Raw genomic sequence first — 19038 nt, 5'->3', positions numbered from 1 at the left:
GAATTCCCGGCGGGAGCAGGGACGCCGCCTTGGCCGCCTGCGGCGGAAGTTATCCAGCCTCACTGAGTTCCGGGACTACACTTCCCAGAATTCCCAGGCCGCCTCGTCGCCTTCCTAGGGTGGAAGTATCGGCTGTCCCAGCGAGAGGCTGGATTGTATTTCGGAGCCTGCGGGTCGGAGCGAGTTCCGTAACCCCGAAATGCTGCCACAGGTACAGAACTCCTTGATGTACTTCTGTATTATCTCCAGCCAACCATGCAAGCGAGGCGTCTTTCGGGAGCGTAATGCGTCTGGCCTTGTGCATCGGTGGACTGCAAATCCCGGAACCTCCTGCGGAGTGGCCTTTCCTCAAGGCTCTCCTCTCTCTTTGGGATAGTCAGTATTTGGACAGGCGGTATTCTCTTTTGGATAGTCAGTACGAATTAATTCTATACCGTTAGTGGAGCTTCGCCGCCCCCTCCCCCGTCGTTTTCTTGAAAAATTTTTTTTCTTCCAAACTAAGTGACAAAAACTAAGAAAAAACTCAACCAAAGCAAACTATGGAGCTATTCTAAGAAGCTACCTCCTAGAGACCAGTGAACTGGAGAAAGAGTAGAGGGGAGGGGATTATGGAAAGGAAGGGATGGCGGGGTGGGGGTGGGGGTGGGGAGCGGAATGCAGATACTAAAAGGACATTGTGCTGACCTATACAGAGTATTGAATTTGACAAATAGAGTCTCAACCTTACTTTGACTGGATTGCCTTTTTTAGTCTATATGGGCGTGCATGCGTCTAGAACCGACAGTGCTACCTACCCTGAAGTGTTCATCGCAAGATCCACAAGAATGGACGTGGATGCCAAGAATCCACAAGAAGCAGATGCAACCATTGATTGATCAGGCCATAAAGCAGAAGCAACAAATGTTTTCCGCATTTCCTTGGCTTTAATTGCTGATTATGAAACGTGAGTCATAAGGCAAATGGGAGGAGCTATACTGACAGAGACAAACGTTGGAAACCTTTATAAAATCTTGAAGTATTTTTCTTCTTTAAGCTTCTGGCATCACATCACTGATCTTCTCCCTGCTCTAGACATAAAAACTTGTAAGTTGTCTTATGGAGGACGTGATTCAGGGAGGACAGGAGATGAAATAATGGCTTAATCCAGAAAATCTGCAAAGAGAGAAAAGAGAAGAAAAAGTTTAGTTGCTCAGGTTTCTCCTGGGGAATAAATATATTATCGTTTTCCTCTATGCTGGAATATTAATTGTATTCAATGCTATGTCACTTGAGCCTCTTATCATCTAGAACAGCTCCCCTTCTTTTTTGTGTGCCCTTGACCTGCTGAAATAGTAACTCGGTTGGCATGTAGGATTGCTCACATTCTGGATTTGTCTAATGACTCTTCTGGCATGTGTTGTCCTGATGCCAACGTTTTCTGTAAAGTATAAGTTAAGGCCTAGATTTTTGGCAATAATAAGTACAGTGTGGTGCTGAAAAACAGCTGAATGAGGTCAAATACAATGTCCACCTGAAACTATCTCAAATGTTGGGCGAGTACTGTCACTGAGGAGTGAAGGAAAAATGACAGGACAGGTGTAAATACCAAATGAAGACACCTTTTACAATCTGTATAAGCAAGAAAGAGAGTTTTGTTTAAGCCCAAGTTAGGACAGCTGCCCGGGAAACACTCTTCACAGGGAAGAATGTGTTCTGGAGAATGAACAGTTTTCAAAGGAGTGTATACCTTTTTTTACATCTTATAAAAGCTCAACAGGTTATAGATTAACATGTATGCAGGAGTCACAAGTTTTAACATCAAGGAATGCAGGGAGAAGGAGCACTGCTGGCTATCTTAAGGACAAGATGGTTTTCCGTTATGCTACTCATTTACAGAGCAGGTGCACAATGCATGTTTGGTGGGCCATAAATCAGGCTTTTGGTTTAGACAAAGTTTATGTACAATCAGGCTGACTTAGATAGAAATCTAAAATGGCTTCCCTTATATCTCAGGCCTTTAGAGAGTTGTTTTTTTTTTTTTTTTTTTTCTCTCATCACATCCATTATGTGAAAATGGTCCGTGGTTCAAAAGGACCAGAATCGATGTAAGAAATCATGCGGGGTACCGAACTAACAACACAGGAAACAACAGGTGTTGGTGAGGATGTGGAGACAGGAACCCTCTTACAATGTGGGTGGGAATATAAACTGGTGCAGCCACTCTGGAAAACAGTATGGAGGTTCCTAAACAAAAGTTAGAAATAGAACTCCCCTGTAATCCAGCAATTGCCCTACTGGTGTTTACCCAAAGGATACAAAAATACCGATTCAAAGGAAATACGTACACCCCAATATTTATAGCAGCACTATCAACAACAGACAAATTATGCAAAGAGCTCAAATGTCCATCAGCTGTTGAGTGGATAAAGAAGTTGTGGCATATACATACGATGGAATATAACTCAGCCATCAAAAAGAATGAAATCTTGCCATTTGTAATGGCGTGGAGCTAGAGTGTATTATGCTAAGCGAAATAAGCCAGTCAGAGAAAGACAGATACTATATGATTTCACTAAGAAACAGAATTTAAGAAACAATAGATGAACATGGGAAAAGAGGAAGGCAAACCGTAAAACAGATTCTTAACTATAGACAACAAACGGATGGCTACTAAAGGGGAGGTAGGTGGGGGATGGGTTAAATGGGTGATGGGTATTAAGGAGGGCACTTGTGATGAGCACTGGGTGTTGTATGTAAGTGATTAATCACTAAATCCTATACCTGAAGCTAATATTACACTGTATGTTAACCAACTGGTGTTTTTTTTTTTTAAACATTTATTTATTTTTGCAACAGAGAGAGACAGAGCATCAATGGGGGAGGGTCAGAGAGAGAGGGAGACACAGAATCTGAAACAGGCTCCAGGCTCCGAGCTGTCAGGACAGAGCCTGACGCAGGGCTCAAACTCACAGACCGCGAGATCATGACCTGAGCCGAAGTCAGACACTTAACCGACTGAGCCACCCAGGCGCCCCAACTAACTGGCGTTTAAATAAAAACTTGGAAGATTAAAAAAAGAAATAATACCATGTAATTCCTAACTTAACAACCCCTCCCAAAAGACAATGCTTTAAAAAATACCTAATAGTTTGTATATTAAGGAGGATCAATCTGATAATAGGTGAATTTTCTGGATAAAATGACAGGGAAATTTTAAAATGCAATAGATAAATTTTTAATATACTTCCACTCCCTGTAATAATAAAACAGGTCATTTGAATAAACTTCTGGCAGATGATGGGTAGATAACACTTTTTTATTGAATTTTTTTTAACGTTTATTTATTATTGAGAGACAGACACAGAGCATGAGCAGGGGAGGGGCAGAGAGAGGGGGAGACAGACTCTGGAGCAGGGTCCAGGCTCTGAGCTGTCAGCACAGAGCCCAACGCGGGGCTCGAACCCACGGACCGTGAGATCATGACCCGAGCTGAAGTTGGGCACTCAACCGACTGAGCCACCCAGGCGCCCCTAGATATATTTTTAAAGCTGTCAAGAGGCATCGAAAGACAAGATGATGGAGAATTTGTGGGCTAAAATTCAGAGAAAGTGAGGGAGTCATGCGCTTGTGGTGACTTTTCTCGTGGGGTGATTGCTGAAAAGCCTGGAAGGTCCGCAGCATTTTTGACACCCATTTGAGGGTAAGGGGAGCAAAAGGTTCTGGCAAACACTCCAAAATACACATCTTTTCAAGCACACATAAAATATTTACAAAAAGGGATCACATGACGGGCCCTAAAGGAATAGCAACAAATTTCACAATGCTGAGATAATACCAGATGTGCTTTCTGAACGTAATGAACTTCAGCCAGAACTCAATAACAAAAAAAGATGACTTTAAAACTCCCGTGTGTGTTCTAATACAGTACTGTCCCTCAGCTCCCAAACCACCCTTCTTTACCCTGTTTTATGGCGCTGGGATGGAGGCTTTGCAGCCTATCCTTCTGCTTTGACATCTGGTTCCGTGTTAGTCTCTGCCGACAGAAGGAGACTGCAAGGCTGGAGAAGGAAGAGACTTGCTACTTCCTCTCGGCTTCCAGGAACAGCACTGCCTTCTAGCAGCAGCTGCTCACTCTAATTTGCACCTTTCCCAACACCTGACAACCAGTTTCATGGCTCCTCGCAGACACTATCAAACAGCCTCTCACATCCTGCTCCTCAGATGTCTAAGTCCTAGAACTGCAGCACTCTTCCTCTGACTGAGCTCGGGAACCAGAGCCAGCTGAACACTCCTCCCACCTTGGCGGTTTGAGTTTCAAGATATCAGGACCTTCCTCCAAGCTTGTCAGTTTTAATAATCCCTGTCTCTTCACTTTGTTACCCCAGACCTGGGGGTCGTTGCTGATTGTTGTGCTTGTTACCTGCACCACGCCTTAGAATCCTCTGTTCTTGGGGCGCCCAGGTGGCTCAGTCGGTTGAGCGTCCGACTTTGGCTCAGGTCATGATCTCGCGGTCCGTGAGTTCGAGCCCCGCGTCGGGCTCTATGCTGACAGCTCAGAGCCTGGAGCCTGTTTCGGATTCTGTGTCTCCCTCTCTCTCTGACCCTCCCCCATTCATGCTCTGTCTCTCTGTCTCAAAAGTAAATAAACTTTTTTAAAAAATCCTCTGTTCTCCCTTTCAGTAATCTAGTCATCAACTCCCTACATATACCAATTCTCTCTTTTCAAATAACTGGTGTGGTCTGTCTTTTCAGTGGACTCTAAGTTATATACCATGTTTGGAAATAAACCAAATCCATATAAATAAAAGAAATACTGCATACAAAACTAAAATGTATTTTAACTGAGTGATAATAAAAATACTTCCTATCAAAGCACATAGGATGCACCCAATACATCAAATTAAAGGAAAGCTTTAAGTATAGGCATAAAGGAAGTAAAAAAAAAAAAAAAAAAGGCTGGAAATTAAGAAATGAAACATCCATCTCAGTAAGTTAGAAAAAGAGCAAATTACTTCTCCCAATGTACAGGTACAATAAAAATGAGAACAGATGGGGCACCTGGGTGGCTCAGTCAGTTGAGCGTCCAACTTCGGCTCAGGTCATGATCTCACGGTCTGTGGGTTAAAGCCCTGTGTTGGGCTCTGTGCTGACAGCTCGGAGCCTGGAACCTGCTTCAGATTCTGTGTCTCCCTCTCTCTCTGCCCCTAACCCACTCGCATTCTGTCTCTGCCTCTCTCAAAAATAAACATCTAAAAAATTTTTTTTAAATGAGAACAGATACATAAAATAGAAGACAAACATAGTACAAGAGGACCAAAAAGGTTATTCTTTGAAATGAGAACAAAAACATTGACAAATCCATGTGAAGATTTATTATTAAAACAGTTAGAAATCACAAATTACCAAGGAAATGAATGAAAAAGGAAACATCACTATACATTCTTATGGACATGAAGGGATACTCTGGGGAACTTAATGCCAATGAAACTGAGAACTTAAGTGAATAAATTTATAGAGAATTTAAAACAGAATTTAAAACACACCAAAACGGACACAAGAAGTTATCACAACTCTGAATAGAACTAGTACTTGAAATGGAATTTATTAAAAATCCACAAAGGAATTCTCTAGTCTGAGACAGTGTCATCAGTGAACTCTATCAAACATTTAAGGAAGAACCCATGCTTATCTTAGAATACAATGGAATATTACTCAGCAATCAAAAAGAATGAAATCTTTTTTTTTTTTTTTGCAACAGTGTGGATGGAATTTTGCCATTTGCAACAATGTGGACGGAACTAGACTGTATTATGCTCAGTGAAATAAGTCAATCAGAGAAAGACAAATATCATATGATTTCATTCATATGTGGAATTTAAGAAACAAAACAGATGAACATAGGGAAAGAGAAGGAAAAATAAGATGAAAACAGAGAGGGCGGCAAAGCACAAGAGACTCATATATAGACAACAAACTGAGGGTTAATGGAGGGGTGGGATGGGCTAAATGGGTGATGGGCATTAAGGAAGGCACTTGGGATGAGCACTGGGTGTTACATGTAAGTGATGAATCACTAAATTCTACTTCTGAAACCAATACTACACTGTATGTTAACGAACTTGGGTCTAAATTTAAAAAGAAAAAAGAAAAAAAAAAAAAGAATTCTTCCTGAGAGTAACAAAATAGGAAACACTTTCAACTAATTCCCAACCAACACTGATCAAAATCTGTTGCAGTCTTTATTAGAATGGAAAACGGTAGGCCTATCTCATCGGAAACACACATGTAAAACTTCTATGCCATAACTTATTCAACAGTTTATAAAAAGATAACACATCATGCCTAGCAGACTTATCAGGAATGCCAAAAACAGAGAGGTTGATAAATTAATCCTCCATTCATGATGAGAAAATTTAGGAAACTGGCAATAAATTACAGCGAACATGGAAAGCAACGTGAAGAGTTGGAAACATTTGCTATGAGACTGGCAATAAGATAATGATTCTTACCCTAACCACTTCTACTAAATGTTGCTTCTGCCCCTTTATTCTTCAATCTTGCCAGCTTGTCTGATTAACTTTGATAATTTATACTAGATCCCTTGGATTTTCTAGGCACAAGAGCACATGTTGACTTCAGGCTTGCAACAAAGGTGGCACTGCAGAGCTGGGGTAACGAGGAAGGTATTCCATACGTGGTGCTGAGCTAAACTGGGTGGTGTCGAGGGGGGAATAATGATCTCTACCTCAAGCGATAAGCAAAAAATCTCATGCTGGTGGACTATAGAGCCAAATTTGAAGTATTTCTTATGAAACTTCCAATCTACTCAAGGTATATACCCATAAGTACTGTGTGTGTGTGTTTACCAAAAAGACATGTATACGAATTTTCATTGCAGTATCATCCATAATAGGGATATGCTAGAAATACTTCAAATGTTTATCCATGATGGAATGAATAAATTTTTTCACAACGGAGCCGGACACAGGAAGGATATTGAACAAACTTTAGCTATATGCGACACCATGGGTGAATCTCATAATTATGATGTTGAACAAAAGAGCTAGGCAGAAAACAGGAGGTGTGGTATGATTCCGTTTATACAAAATTCATAAGCCAGTCAAAATTGAACTGTACTATTCAGGATGGACACTTTTGTAGTAAAAACATAAAGAAAATCAAAGGAGTCTATAAAAATTAGGGTAATTGGTTACTTATGATAGAGAAGGAAGCATCACGGTGCTGTGGGTAAGAGTGGAGCTTCTTCTGGGGTGCTTCACTTCTTGGTGTGAGTGGTGATTATGTAGCTGTCCGTTTTCGGTTGATACTTTCACATGCATATTTATGATTGGGGCATTATTCTGAATATGAGTGATTTTTCGCATGCATAAAAATCAATGATATACGGTTGTATGGTACATCCGTACAATGGAGCATTATTCAGCAATAAAAAAATTAACTATCAAGTTATAAAACGACATGGGATAACATTAAATGCACATTGCTAAGTGAAAGAAGCCAGTTTGAAAGAACTATATACCATAGAATTCCAACTGTATAGACAGTAAAAATACCAGTAGTTGCCAGGGGCTTAGGGGAAGGGAGGGCTAATCGGTTGAACCGAGTGCTATTTTTTTTTTTTTCAACGTTTTTTATTTATTTTTGGGACAGAGAGAGACAGAGCATGAACGGGGGAGGGGCAGAGAGAGAGGGAGACACAGAATCGGAAACAGGCTCCAGGCTCCGAGCCATCAGCCCAGAGCCCGACGCGGGGCTCGAACTCACGGACCGCGAGATCGTGACCTGGCTGAAGTCGGACGCTTAACCGACTGCGCCACCCAGGCGCCCCTCGAGTGCTATTTTTGAGGCAATGAAACTATTCTGTATGATACTGTATGGTGGACACAGGACATAATGCATTTTTAAAAATTTTTTTAAACATGTATTTATTTTTGAGAGATAGCGAGACGGAGCATGAGCGGGAGAAGGGCAGAGAGAGAGGGAGACACGGAATCCAAAGCAGGCTCAAAGCTCTGAGCTGTCGGCACAGAGCCCAAGGTGGGGCTCGATTTCACAAACCGTGAGATCGTGACCTGAGACGAAGTTGGACGCTTCACCACCTGAGCTACCCAGGCGCCTGTGACATTATGCAATTTTCAAACCCACAGAACTGTACAACACGAAGAGTGAACTCTAAAGTAAACCGCGAACTTTAGGTAATAATAATATATCAATATTGGCTCATCAACTGTAACAAACATGCCACACTAATGCAAGATGTCAATAATAGGAAAAGCTGTGTTTGAGGGGGGAGGCGGGTATATGGTAAATCTCTGTACTTTCTCCAAAATTTTTCTGTAAACCTAACACTGCTCTAAAAAATAAAGTATTTTTTTAATCAGATCGGCTTCAAAGGAAAATGAATATATGGCAGAAAAGAACGTTTCATAAACTTGTTTTCAGAACTCAAAGGAAAAGCCTGAAGATAATGAGAATGTCTATAATGAATACAAACACATCAGTTAGGTGTATCTTAGAAACTAATTAGAAAAAAAGAGGATTACAGAAGGAAGCAGATTGTAGTAAGTAAACAATCAAGAGAGGATGAACAAAATTTCTCCATGTGAGCAATATTAAATAGTGTAACGAACAGAAATAGGAGAAGGGGAGGAGGGAGAGGAAGAGGGAGAAGAGGGGGAGGGGAGTGTGGAGAAGCGCTTGTCAACATTTGAGATATTTTTGAAATACAAGGTAAAGCTAGAAATCAAGTCAGTTTCAAAGGAATGAAACATAAGCCGTGCACTTGAATTCTTTTCTGCAACATTAAAAGCACTCAGAAAATATAATGGTATCTACAGGATTTTGACATGAAAAGATTGTGTTCTTTCTATGGTCAGAAAATGTACTGTCCATGTGCAATATACTTGGCACACAAAATTCAGGTGTGATTCACTTCCAGACTCTTCCTGGAAAATTATAGGTCTCTGGCAACAATGTGGACAGAATTTCCACAGACCCTATTCCTATTCTAATTACATAGAAATGCTGAACAAAATGTAAAACTAAAAATAACATTTACTTATTCAATTATATCCCCTACCACTCACATTCTCATTCTCTCCTGCCCCACTGGTAGTCATGCTGTGATCAATGTGCACCTTTTATGTGTATGTGTTTCTGTCAAATTGTGTGGGATTGTGTGTGTGTGTGTGTGTGTGAGTGTGAGTGTGTATATATATGTGTGTGTGTGTTATATATATAAAACAAAAATTACTCATAACTTTTCTTTCAAAAAAATTGTTTTAATGTTTATTTTTGAGAGAGAGACAGAGACAGAGCATGAGCAGGGGAAGGGCAGAGAGAGAGAGGGAGACACAGAATCTGAAGCAGGCTCCAGGCTCTGAGCTGTCAGCACAGAGCCCGACACGGGGCTCGAACTCACAAACTGCGAGGTCATGACCTGAACCCAAGTTGGACACTTAACCAACTGAGCCACCCAGGCGCCCCATACTCATAACTTTTCAAAGCTATGTTCCCCCAATATTTTTACATGAAAAAATTTTTAATGTTTCTGCATTTTGAGAGAGAGAGAGAGAGAGAGAGAGAGCGAGCAGGGGAGGGGCACAGAGAAAGGGAGAGAAAGAATGCCAAGCAGGCTCCTCGCTGTCAGTGTAGAGCACAACACAGGGCTCTAACTCACCAGCTGTGAGCTGAGATCAAGAGTCAGATGCTTAACCAACTGAGCCACCCTGGTGCCCCTTTAATGTGGAGATGAGTTGGAAGAATTATAGTGTTCACCCATATACTCACAGCCTAGGTTCTAAAATCAGCAATATTTATTTCTTAGCTCTCCACCCAGATATCCTACCTATCACTTCTGTATCCAATTCAGAGTCCTATTAAGATACAAGACATTAACATCACCCCAGAAAATTCCCTCGAGAGACTTCCCAGTCAATGTCTACCCCTTTCCCCAGTAGCAACCACTGTTTCGATATTTTTTTTCACCATCGATTCATTTTAGAATGTCAATTATATGGAATCATACAGTAGTACTCTTTTGCATTACAGTTATTGGAGCATAGTGTTTTTCAAATCCATTCATGGTGATGCACGTATCAGTCATTTGATCCTTTTATCAGAGTGATGTTCTATTGCATGAATACATCACAGCGGGTGGATATCTGTTAATATTTTTTTTTTAGCTATTATGAATAAGGCTTTCACAGTTTCTCTCCGTTATAAGATACTCCTGAAACTCAAGATAAAAAAAATCCAGGAGTGCCTGGGTCGCTCCATCAGTTTAGTGTTTGAGTTCAGCTCAGGTCATGATCTCCCAGTTTCCGGGTTTGAGCCCTTCGTTGGGCTCTGTGTTGACAGCTCAGAGCCTGAAGCCTGCTTTGGAGTCTGTGTTTCCCTCTCTCTCTCTCTCTCTCTGCCCCTCCCCGATCGTGCTCTCTCTCTCTCTCTCAAAAATAAACAAACATTAAAAAAAGATTTAAAAGAGAAAAAAAATCCAGAGAACGATTTGTAAATGTCTCTGCAAGCACACTTAGCCAGGGAAAGGGCAGTTTAGACTTACTAGATTAGTTTTTTAAAACAGTAAAGTCCATTGTAATATCTCCTGCCCCCCTGGAGATTTCTGAATTCAAATGATAATCAAATCTGTGTCAATTAGGTGTTTAACAATGGTGATCATACAGATCATCCAAACATTTCAGGTATATAAAAGAACTAAATTTTAAAAAAGAAAAGTAGGGGGTGGGGAGGAAGCGAGTACTTTAAGATCACAATTCACATACTTGGTCTCAGAATCACCCAAAGAGCTAAGAAAGAAGAGAGGTCCAGTCTCCTGAAACTATTACAGGGTTTGGATTTTTTTTTTTTCTACTTCTACCATATTTCCCAGGTAATTCTAACACCTAATTTTGAGAACTACTGCCTTAAAAATATTATGATATTCTCTATGTTTCCTAATATAACTGATTGAATTTCCCACACACTACAATTATACTGTACTCTGTAACATAGAAGGCACATAAGGTGTGCTAGGAACGATTCCAAGCCCTTTTCATATAATCTCATTTAAGCCTCATGACCGCTTAATGTGATATGGAAGCAGAGTATCGCCCAAGATCATAAGGAATCATGGAATCGTGCTTCGGAGATTTAACCCTGGCCCAGCCACTTATTGGCCTATTATCACCCATCTGTAAAATGAGGATAATCATAGGGTTGTTCTGAGAAAGAAGTAAGTTAACACAAGAAAATTGGAAATACTGTCTGAGTCCTCAGGGACTCTCCCTAAATATTGGCTGTTATCAGCCCCACCATGATCACGGTGGGATAAACAGAGAACTCAAGGAGGTGGCAGAGTTGCAGAGAAAACAGAATACAGGAGATCCGCTACTCGCTGAGCAATCTCTATAAACCTGGAAAGCTCACTCAAATGGGGGCCAAACCCACCTTCTGCTACTGCCTACAGATTTCTCTTCCAGAAGGGCAAAGACGTGTTTGTCGCAGCTGACCTCCGGCCAAGAGAAAAGGCATCGCCGCCAATGCGGGCTCAACTCCCTCAGAGGAGACCTTACCAGAGCCGCACTTCCCTGGAGCGGAAGCGACTGCCCACAGCGCTCCCAGAATTCCCAAGGAGACTCTGGTTACAGCCACGCCCTTCTGTAAACGGAAGTTCCCGACTGCCTCGCGCTCTTAACACTGACCTTTCCAGAACCGTGGGAAGAACTTTGGCTTCCTGGGGAGGAAGGTTGGCCACCTACTAGAAAGTGGCTTGTGTTTCACATGATTCCGGAGCAGTATGCGAGCTTCTTAGTCCTGTCCTTGAACAAAATGCCTTTTATAATGAATTTGGAAGAGTTCCCTTATCTTCTATTTCTTTTTGTGCAAGTCTGAGTAGGATAAGTATGAATGCTTTAAATATTTGGTATACTTCACCAGTGAAGCCATCTACTCCTGGATTTTTGTTTGCTGGGAGAGTTTTGATTCCCAATTCCATCTCCTTTACTAGCAATTGGGCTGTTCATATTTTCTATTTCCTCATGATTTAGTCTTGGTAGGTTATGTGTTTCTAGAGATTTATCTATTTCTTCTAAGTTGTCAAATTTGTTGGCATATAATTGTTCATAGTAGTTTCTTAGGATCCTTCGTATGTCTGTGGTATCAGTTATAACCTCTCCTCTTTCATTTCTGATTTTATTTCAGTCCTCCCTCTTTCTTTCTTGGTGAATCTAGCTAAAGGTTTGATGATTTTGTTTATCCCTTTCCAAAGAACCAGCTCTTAGTTTCACTGATTTTCCCCCCATGTGTCTTTTTAGTATCCATTTCATTTATTTCTGCTCTGATGTTTGTTATTTCCTTCCTTTTACTAACTTTGGGCTTTGTCCTTCTTTTTACAGATCATTGAGGTGTAAAATTAGGTTATTTATTTGAGATTTTTCTTGTCTCTTGATGTGGGCACTTACTGCTATGAAATTCCCTCTTAGAACTTCCTTTGCTGTGTCCCATAAGTTTTGGTATGTTGTACTCCCATTTTGACTTTTCTCAAGGTATTTTTTTTTTAAATTTTATTTTCTAAATTTACATCCAAATTAGTTGGCATATAGTGCAACAATGATTTCAGGAGTAGCTTCCTTAATGCCCCTTACCCATTTAGCCCATCCCCCCTTCCACAACCCTTCCAGTAACCCTCTGTTTTTTCTCCATATTTAAGAGTCTCTTATGTTTTGTCCTTCTCCCTGTTTTTATATTGTTTTTGCTTCCATTCCCTTATGTTCATCTGTTATGTGTCTTAAAGTCATCATATGAGTGAAGTCACATGATATTTATCTTTCTCTGACTAATTTCGCTTAGCATAATATCCTCTAGTTCCATCCATGAAGTTGCAAATGGCAAGATTTCATTCTTTCTGATTGCCAAGTAATACTCCACTGTATATATAGACCACATCTTCTTTATCCATTCATCCATCAACGGACATTGGGCTTTTTCCATACTTTGGCTATTGTTGATAGTGCAGCTATAAACATTGGGTTGTGTGTGCCCCTTCAAAACAGCATACCTTTATCCCTTGGATAAATACCTAGTAGTGCGATTGCTGGGTCATAGGGTAGTTCTATTTTTAGTTTTTTGAGGAACCCCCATACTGTTTTCCAGAGTGGCTGCACCAGCTTGCATTCCCACCAGCAATGAAAAAGAGATCCTCTTTCTCCACATCCTCGCCAACATCTGTTATTGCCTGAGTTGTTAATCAAGGTATTTCCTTATTTCTTCTTTGAGCCATTGGTTCAACATTTTACACTTTTTAAACATATAAGATCTGTACATTTCAGTCCTTTACTAACAAACACATATATCCTTCAATACCAAAGTAAGAAGTAGCCATTTTACCTCATGCCCAAACTTTGAGGAATTCTAATTTGTGTGCCACTGGCCTTAAGAACAACTACATTTTTTCATGTAATAAACAAATTTTATTAGAAGAATACAAGTATTTTACAAAATCCAAGAAACTAAATCAACAAACATACTTTAAAGGCAAAGAAATGAGAGATGGTCAGGAAAACATAACAGGCGGTCTGTTAAATACATAATCTGCAAATACATACATATGTACATACATACATGGAATTAAGGAGACTTAGCAGAAAATCACTCAGTTCCATGGTTTATTTTCAAAATCCAAAATTAGTAGGACAAAGACTGTGAGTGGCTCAACCAGGGTAAGGTGAAAAGTATGAAACCAAGTAGCTATGGGCCAGAGGACTCAGTCACAAACACAAGATCTCAGAAAACAAGTGCCTGCCGGACAGACCAATCAGCCTGAAACTACTACCTTCCACCCTGTAGTATACAAATACTGTAGTACATATGTTTTGACATATCGTCATAGGTAAAATTTCAGAATCCTTATGTAACCACAAATGCACATACTGTACACAAAGTAAACAACCCAAAATCCAAGCCAAAACCAGTCCCGAAACCAGTCCCCAAAGAACAAATTCCTTCATATCAATAAATTACTGATGTCATAGGGCTGTTCGTCGAGTTAAAATCAACCAGGTGAAATTAATGTCTCCTGTAAAACTGCTGTGATTCTTTGAGATTCAGAAACCTATAGACTAAAGGTTAAACAGTGCAAATATAAAACATTATATGCAAATTAAAGAATCAAGAAAAATCCATTTCCCTATTAGAAACATTCTTCCCTTTGAGTTTTAAAATCTAAAAGCATATGAGGACAGTAATCTCAGAATAGAGGAGCACTTCCTCAGCTTGAAAGAGTATCTACAAAAAACCCTACAGCTAACATCATACATCATGTGGAGAATCTAGAAATTTTCTCACTAAGATCAGGAACGGGGCAAAGGTGTTACCATTCAACACTCTTTTCAACATCATACTAGAAGTTCTAGCTAATGCGTTAAGATAAGAAAAGGAAATTAAAGGTATACAGATTGGGAAGGAAGAAATAAAACTGTCATTTTTCACAGATGACATGATCATCTATGTAGAAAGTCAAAAAGAATGGACAAAAACATTCCCAGAACTAATAAGTCATTATTGCAAGGTTGCAGGATACAAAGTTAATACAAAGGTCAATCACTTTCCTATATACTAACAATGAAGAAGTAGAATTTGAAATTAAAACATAATACCATTAGCAATCCCCAAGGTGAAATACTTAGTTATAAATCTTAGTTATAACTACAGTTATAACAAAATGTTTATAAGATCTATATGAAGAAAACTACTCTGATGAACGAAATTAAATAATAACTAAATGAACGGAAAGATATTCCATGTTCATCGATAGGAAGACTCAATATTGTCAAGATGTCAGTTACTCCCTATTTCATCTATAGATACAATGCAGTCACAATAAAACTCCCAGCAAGTTATTTTGTGAATATTGAAAAACTGATTGTAACGTTTATATGGAGAGGAATAGACCCAGAATAGCCAACACAATACTGAAGAATAAAAAAGTTGTAGTATTGACACCATTTGACTTCAAGACTTACTATGCCACAGTATAGTTACAGTGATAAAGACAGTGGAGGTGTTGATGAAAGAATAGACAAACAGATCAATATAACAGGAGAGAGAGCCAGAAATAGACTAAAATAAAAACAACCAACTGACCTTTGACAGAGAAGCAAAGGCATAACAGTGCATCAGAGATAGTCTTTTCAACAAATGGTTCTGGAACTAGATGTCCTACTGCAAAAGAACCAGAAGGAGAAGGAGGAAGAGGAGGAGGAGGAGGGGGAGGGGACGCAAGGGAGGAGGAGGAGGAGGAGGAGGAGAAAACAAAAAGAAAAAGGAGTCTAGATCCAGACCTTAGATCCTTCATATAAATTAACTCAAAATGTATCAAAGACTTAACTGTAAAATTCAAATGTAAAACTCCTAGAAAATAATATAGAGGAAAATCTAGATGATCTTGAAGATGGCTGTGGCTTTGTAGGTCAACATGAAAGAAATAGTTGATAAACTGGACTTTGTTAAAATTAAAAACTTCTGCTTTGTGAAAGACAATCTCAAGACAATGGGAAGATAAGCCACAGACTGGGAGAAAATATTTGCAAAAGACAGATAAAGGACCTTTATCCAAAATACACAAAGAACTCTCAACACTCAACAAGAAAACAAACAATCCAATTTAAAAATAGGTCAAAGACTTTGACACCTCACCAAAGAAGATATACAGATGGCACATAAGCATATGAATAGATACTCTACATAATATCTCACCAGGGGAATTTAAAGCAAAAGATTATCTTCTCGTTTTTCCTAATCAAAATCCCATCAATAACTTTAAAAAAACAAAAAACAAAAAAACTGTGGTATATCCACAGTACTAGTCAACATTAAAAAGAAATAAACTAGAAGAAATTACTAGATTTATGCAGTAAGGATGAATTTCACAAGTATTATGCTAAGTGTAAGAATTAAGACAAAAATATACATTTTATGATTATACTTATATGGCATACTGCAAAAGAAAAAAAAAAACTATAGGGAAAAAAATTGGATCTATGGTTGCCAAGGGCTGGGGGTGGGTTAAGTGGACTGATGATGTTGTGGCACCAGGGGTCTGTTTCTGTTGGACAAAGGTTTTCTTTCTAAATAGGACAATTAACTGTCTGGATATGAATTTGTCTTATCAGTCCACTGTGCTTACTCCAATTATACAATATATAGACTACTGACTGCTGCCAGGCAGTCCATCTAATAACTCATACTTGGGTTGTCCTTGCATTTTTTTATTCATATGCAAATCTATTGTACTGCTTCTTAATAAACTTGAGAAAAGAAAATGTGTTCAGTGAACCCTAATGAGATCCAGGGATTTTCCCAGTCTCCCCGTCATTCAGACACAGGGATCTTAAAGAAAGCTGAAAAGGCCTGTTGTAGATTCCACTCTAGTATCAGCTTGGAGACCACAGGTTGTGCAGTCAATGTGTTGAACTACAAGTTGTGAAATATGGTTTAAGCCAGGAAAAAAAGTATCTATTCTTCTCCTCTAGGGCCCTGAATAGATGAATCTGGGAATTTTGGGTTAGAGATAAGCATGGAACCTCCCATGCTTACAGATGAGTGCTCCTCATTCATGTGTTTTTATTAAAAGATTTTATTATTTAGAACAACAAAATTAAGGAACATATAGGCATTTATCACATAGCCCCTATCCCAACACGTGCATAGCTTCTGTCATTATCAACATTCCACACCAAAGTGGTACATTTATAACAACTGATGAACCTACACTGACACATAATCACCCAAAGGCCATAGTTTACAATAGGGTTTACCCTTGGTGCTGCATATTCTATAGGTTTGGACAAATGTATAAAAACATGTATCTATCATTACAGTATCACGCAGAGTATTTTCACTGCCCTAAATCCTCTGTGTTCTGCCAATTCATCCCTCCCCTCACCGACCCCTGGCAACCGCAGAACTTACTACTGTGTCCATGGTTAGGCCTTTTCCAGAATGTACAATTGGAATCATAGTATACTGTAGCCTTTTCAGCTTGGCTTCTTTCACTTAGTTTTTAAGTTTCCTTAGCATTTAAGTTTCCTCTATGTATTTTCATGACTTTACAGCTCATTTCTTTTTATTGCTGAATCATACCCCATCATCTAGATGCATCACAGTTTATTTATCCATTTACCTACTAAAAAACATCTTGGTTGCTTCCAAGCTTTGGCTATTATGAATAAAACTGCTACAACCATCTGTGTGCAGGTTTTTATGTGGATATAAGTTCAACCCATTGAGTAAATATCAAGGAACACAACTGCTAGATCATTTGGTAAAAGTATATTTGATTTTGTAAGAAACTACCAAACTGTCTTCCAAGGTAGCTGTATGGTTTTGCATTCCCCCCAGCAATGAATGAGAGTTGCTGTTGCTCTATATCCTCCCTAGCATCTGGTGTTGTCCTTGTTGTAGATTTTGGCCATTCTAATAGGTGAGTAGTAGCATTTCATTGTTTTAATTTTCATTTTTCTGATCACAATGATCTGGAGCCTATTTTCATATACACATACATTCAAAATACATTTGTCCAAAAACCCATAGCATGTATAATACCAAGAGTAAACTCTATTGTAAATTATGGACTTTAGGTGATTATGATGTGTCAGTGTAGTTCATTTAGGTCAGTGATCCACCTTCAGTTAATTTTTGTGAAGGGCATAGAAACTAACCTTTTAAAAGAGACACAGAGTTTGGGGAAAGGGAAAAAAGACATAATGCAAATTCTTTAAGCTACCCGTGAGAAGGGGGAGGTATATTCTGCCTTTAAAAATTCTCCTCCCAGGTAGTTTTACCTTAATCTTTCACATCTCTCAGGGCTCTGCTCAAATGTCACCTCATCAGTGACAGCATAGCACTCAATATAATTTAGCAAATCTCTTCCAACCCACCCTCAACCCTGGCAATCTTCATCCCCTTACCCTGATTAGTTTTTCTTTTTTTTTTTTTTTAAATTTTTTTTTTTCAACGTTTTTTATTTACTTTTGGGACAGAGAGAGACAGAGCATGAACGGGGGAGGGGCAGAGAGAGAGGGAGACACAGAATCGGAAACAGGCTCCAGGCTCCGAGCCATCAGCCCAGAGCCTGACGCGGGGCTCGAACTCACGGACCGCGAGATCGTGACCTGGCTGAAGTCGGACGCTTAACCGACTGCGCCACCCAGGCGCCCCCTGATTAGTTTTTCTACATAGGCTTTATTACTACCTGACTTACTATATGTACATATATACGTATACATGTATATGTACATATGTTTTTCATCTTTATTTATTTTGAGATAGAGCATGAGTGGGGGAGGGGCACAGAGTCCAAAACAGGCTCCAGACTCTGAACTGTCAGCACAGAGCCTGACATGGGGCTCAAACCCATGAGCCGTGAGATCACGACCTGAGCCAAAGTTGAATGCGTAACTGACTGAGTCACCCAGGCACCCCCTACATTTTTGTTTTCATAGGTCTTTTCCAACTGAAGTGAAATATGCCTAAGTACAAGTACTCATATTCCCTTTTCCCAGAAAAGCACTTGTCAGATAGCAGGTGCTTTGTAAAGAGGTGTTAAATAAATGTGTCCACTTAATTTTTCTGTGAGAACTTGGACTAAGTCACAGAAGGTCAAAAAGATCTTTTCAAGTAATATACTCACAAAAGGAAAAATTTCACGTCAGTTCTTCTAGAGCTAAAGGCCATCAGGCAAAGGTACACTAAGGTGGAATGCGGTAATGAAAGATAAAAGCTGAGGTAAAAAGAAGGTATAAGACACAAGTTCGGCAATGGCACTGATAGGTTGGTTCTTTCTGTAGTTCTTATACAGCCTCCCTGGATGTATTAAAATATTCATTTTCCAAGAAGCTCATTTGAGCCCCAGTGTCTAGAGTTTTTATTGGAGTTTCATTTTGTGGGCATGACGCATCAAATCATTAGCCATGTGATGGGGCTGGTATCACCTGCTTCTAAACCCCAACCATCGTATGGTTAGTTTTGCTGGTGACCAGCCCC

At 39.6% G+C, this 19038-nt stretch overlaps 1 protein-coding gene and 1 long non-coding RNA gene across 2 annotated transcripts in view; one reads left to right on the top strand and one right to left on the bottom strand.

Moving 5' to 3' along the window:
- The first annotated feature begins 103 nt into the window (after positions 1-103).
- Positions 104-1240, top strand: LOC144614535 (uncharacterized). Its single transcript, XR_013552333.2, has 2 exons — positions 104-211; positions 751-1240. It is a non-coding gene; the product is annotated as an uncharacterized LOC144614535 (long non-coding RNA).
- ZNF229 (zinc finger protein 229) overlaps positions 902-19038 on the bottom strand; it is a 71771-nt gene continuing 53634 nt past the window's right edge. The window contains exon 5 of the mRNA XM_060651385.3: positions 902-1152. Coding sequence (XP_060507368.3) covers positions 1048-1152 — 105 coding nt within the window. The 3' untranslated portion in view covers positions 902-1047. The remainder of the gene's footprint in view (positions 1153-19038) is intronic.

This window comes from Panthera onca, chromosome E2 (genome assembly GCF_046562875.1).
Source record: "Panthera onca isolate mPanOnc1 chromosome E2, mPanOnc1 haplotype 2, whole genome shotgun sequence".
Classification (NCBI taxonomy): domain Eukaryota; kingdom Metazoa; phylum Chordata; class Mammalia; order Carnivora; family Felidae; genus Panthera; species Panthera onca.
Note: the sequence above shows the minus strand (reverse complement) of the source record. Positions and strands in the feature narration are given on the sequence as shown.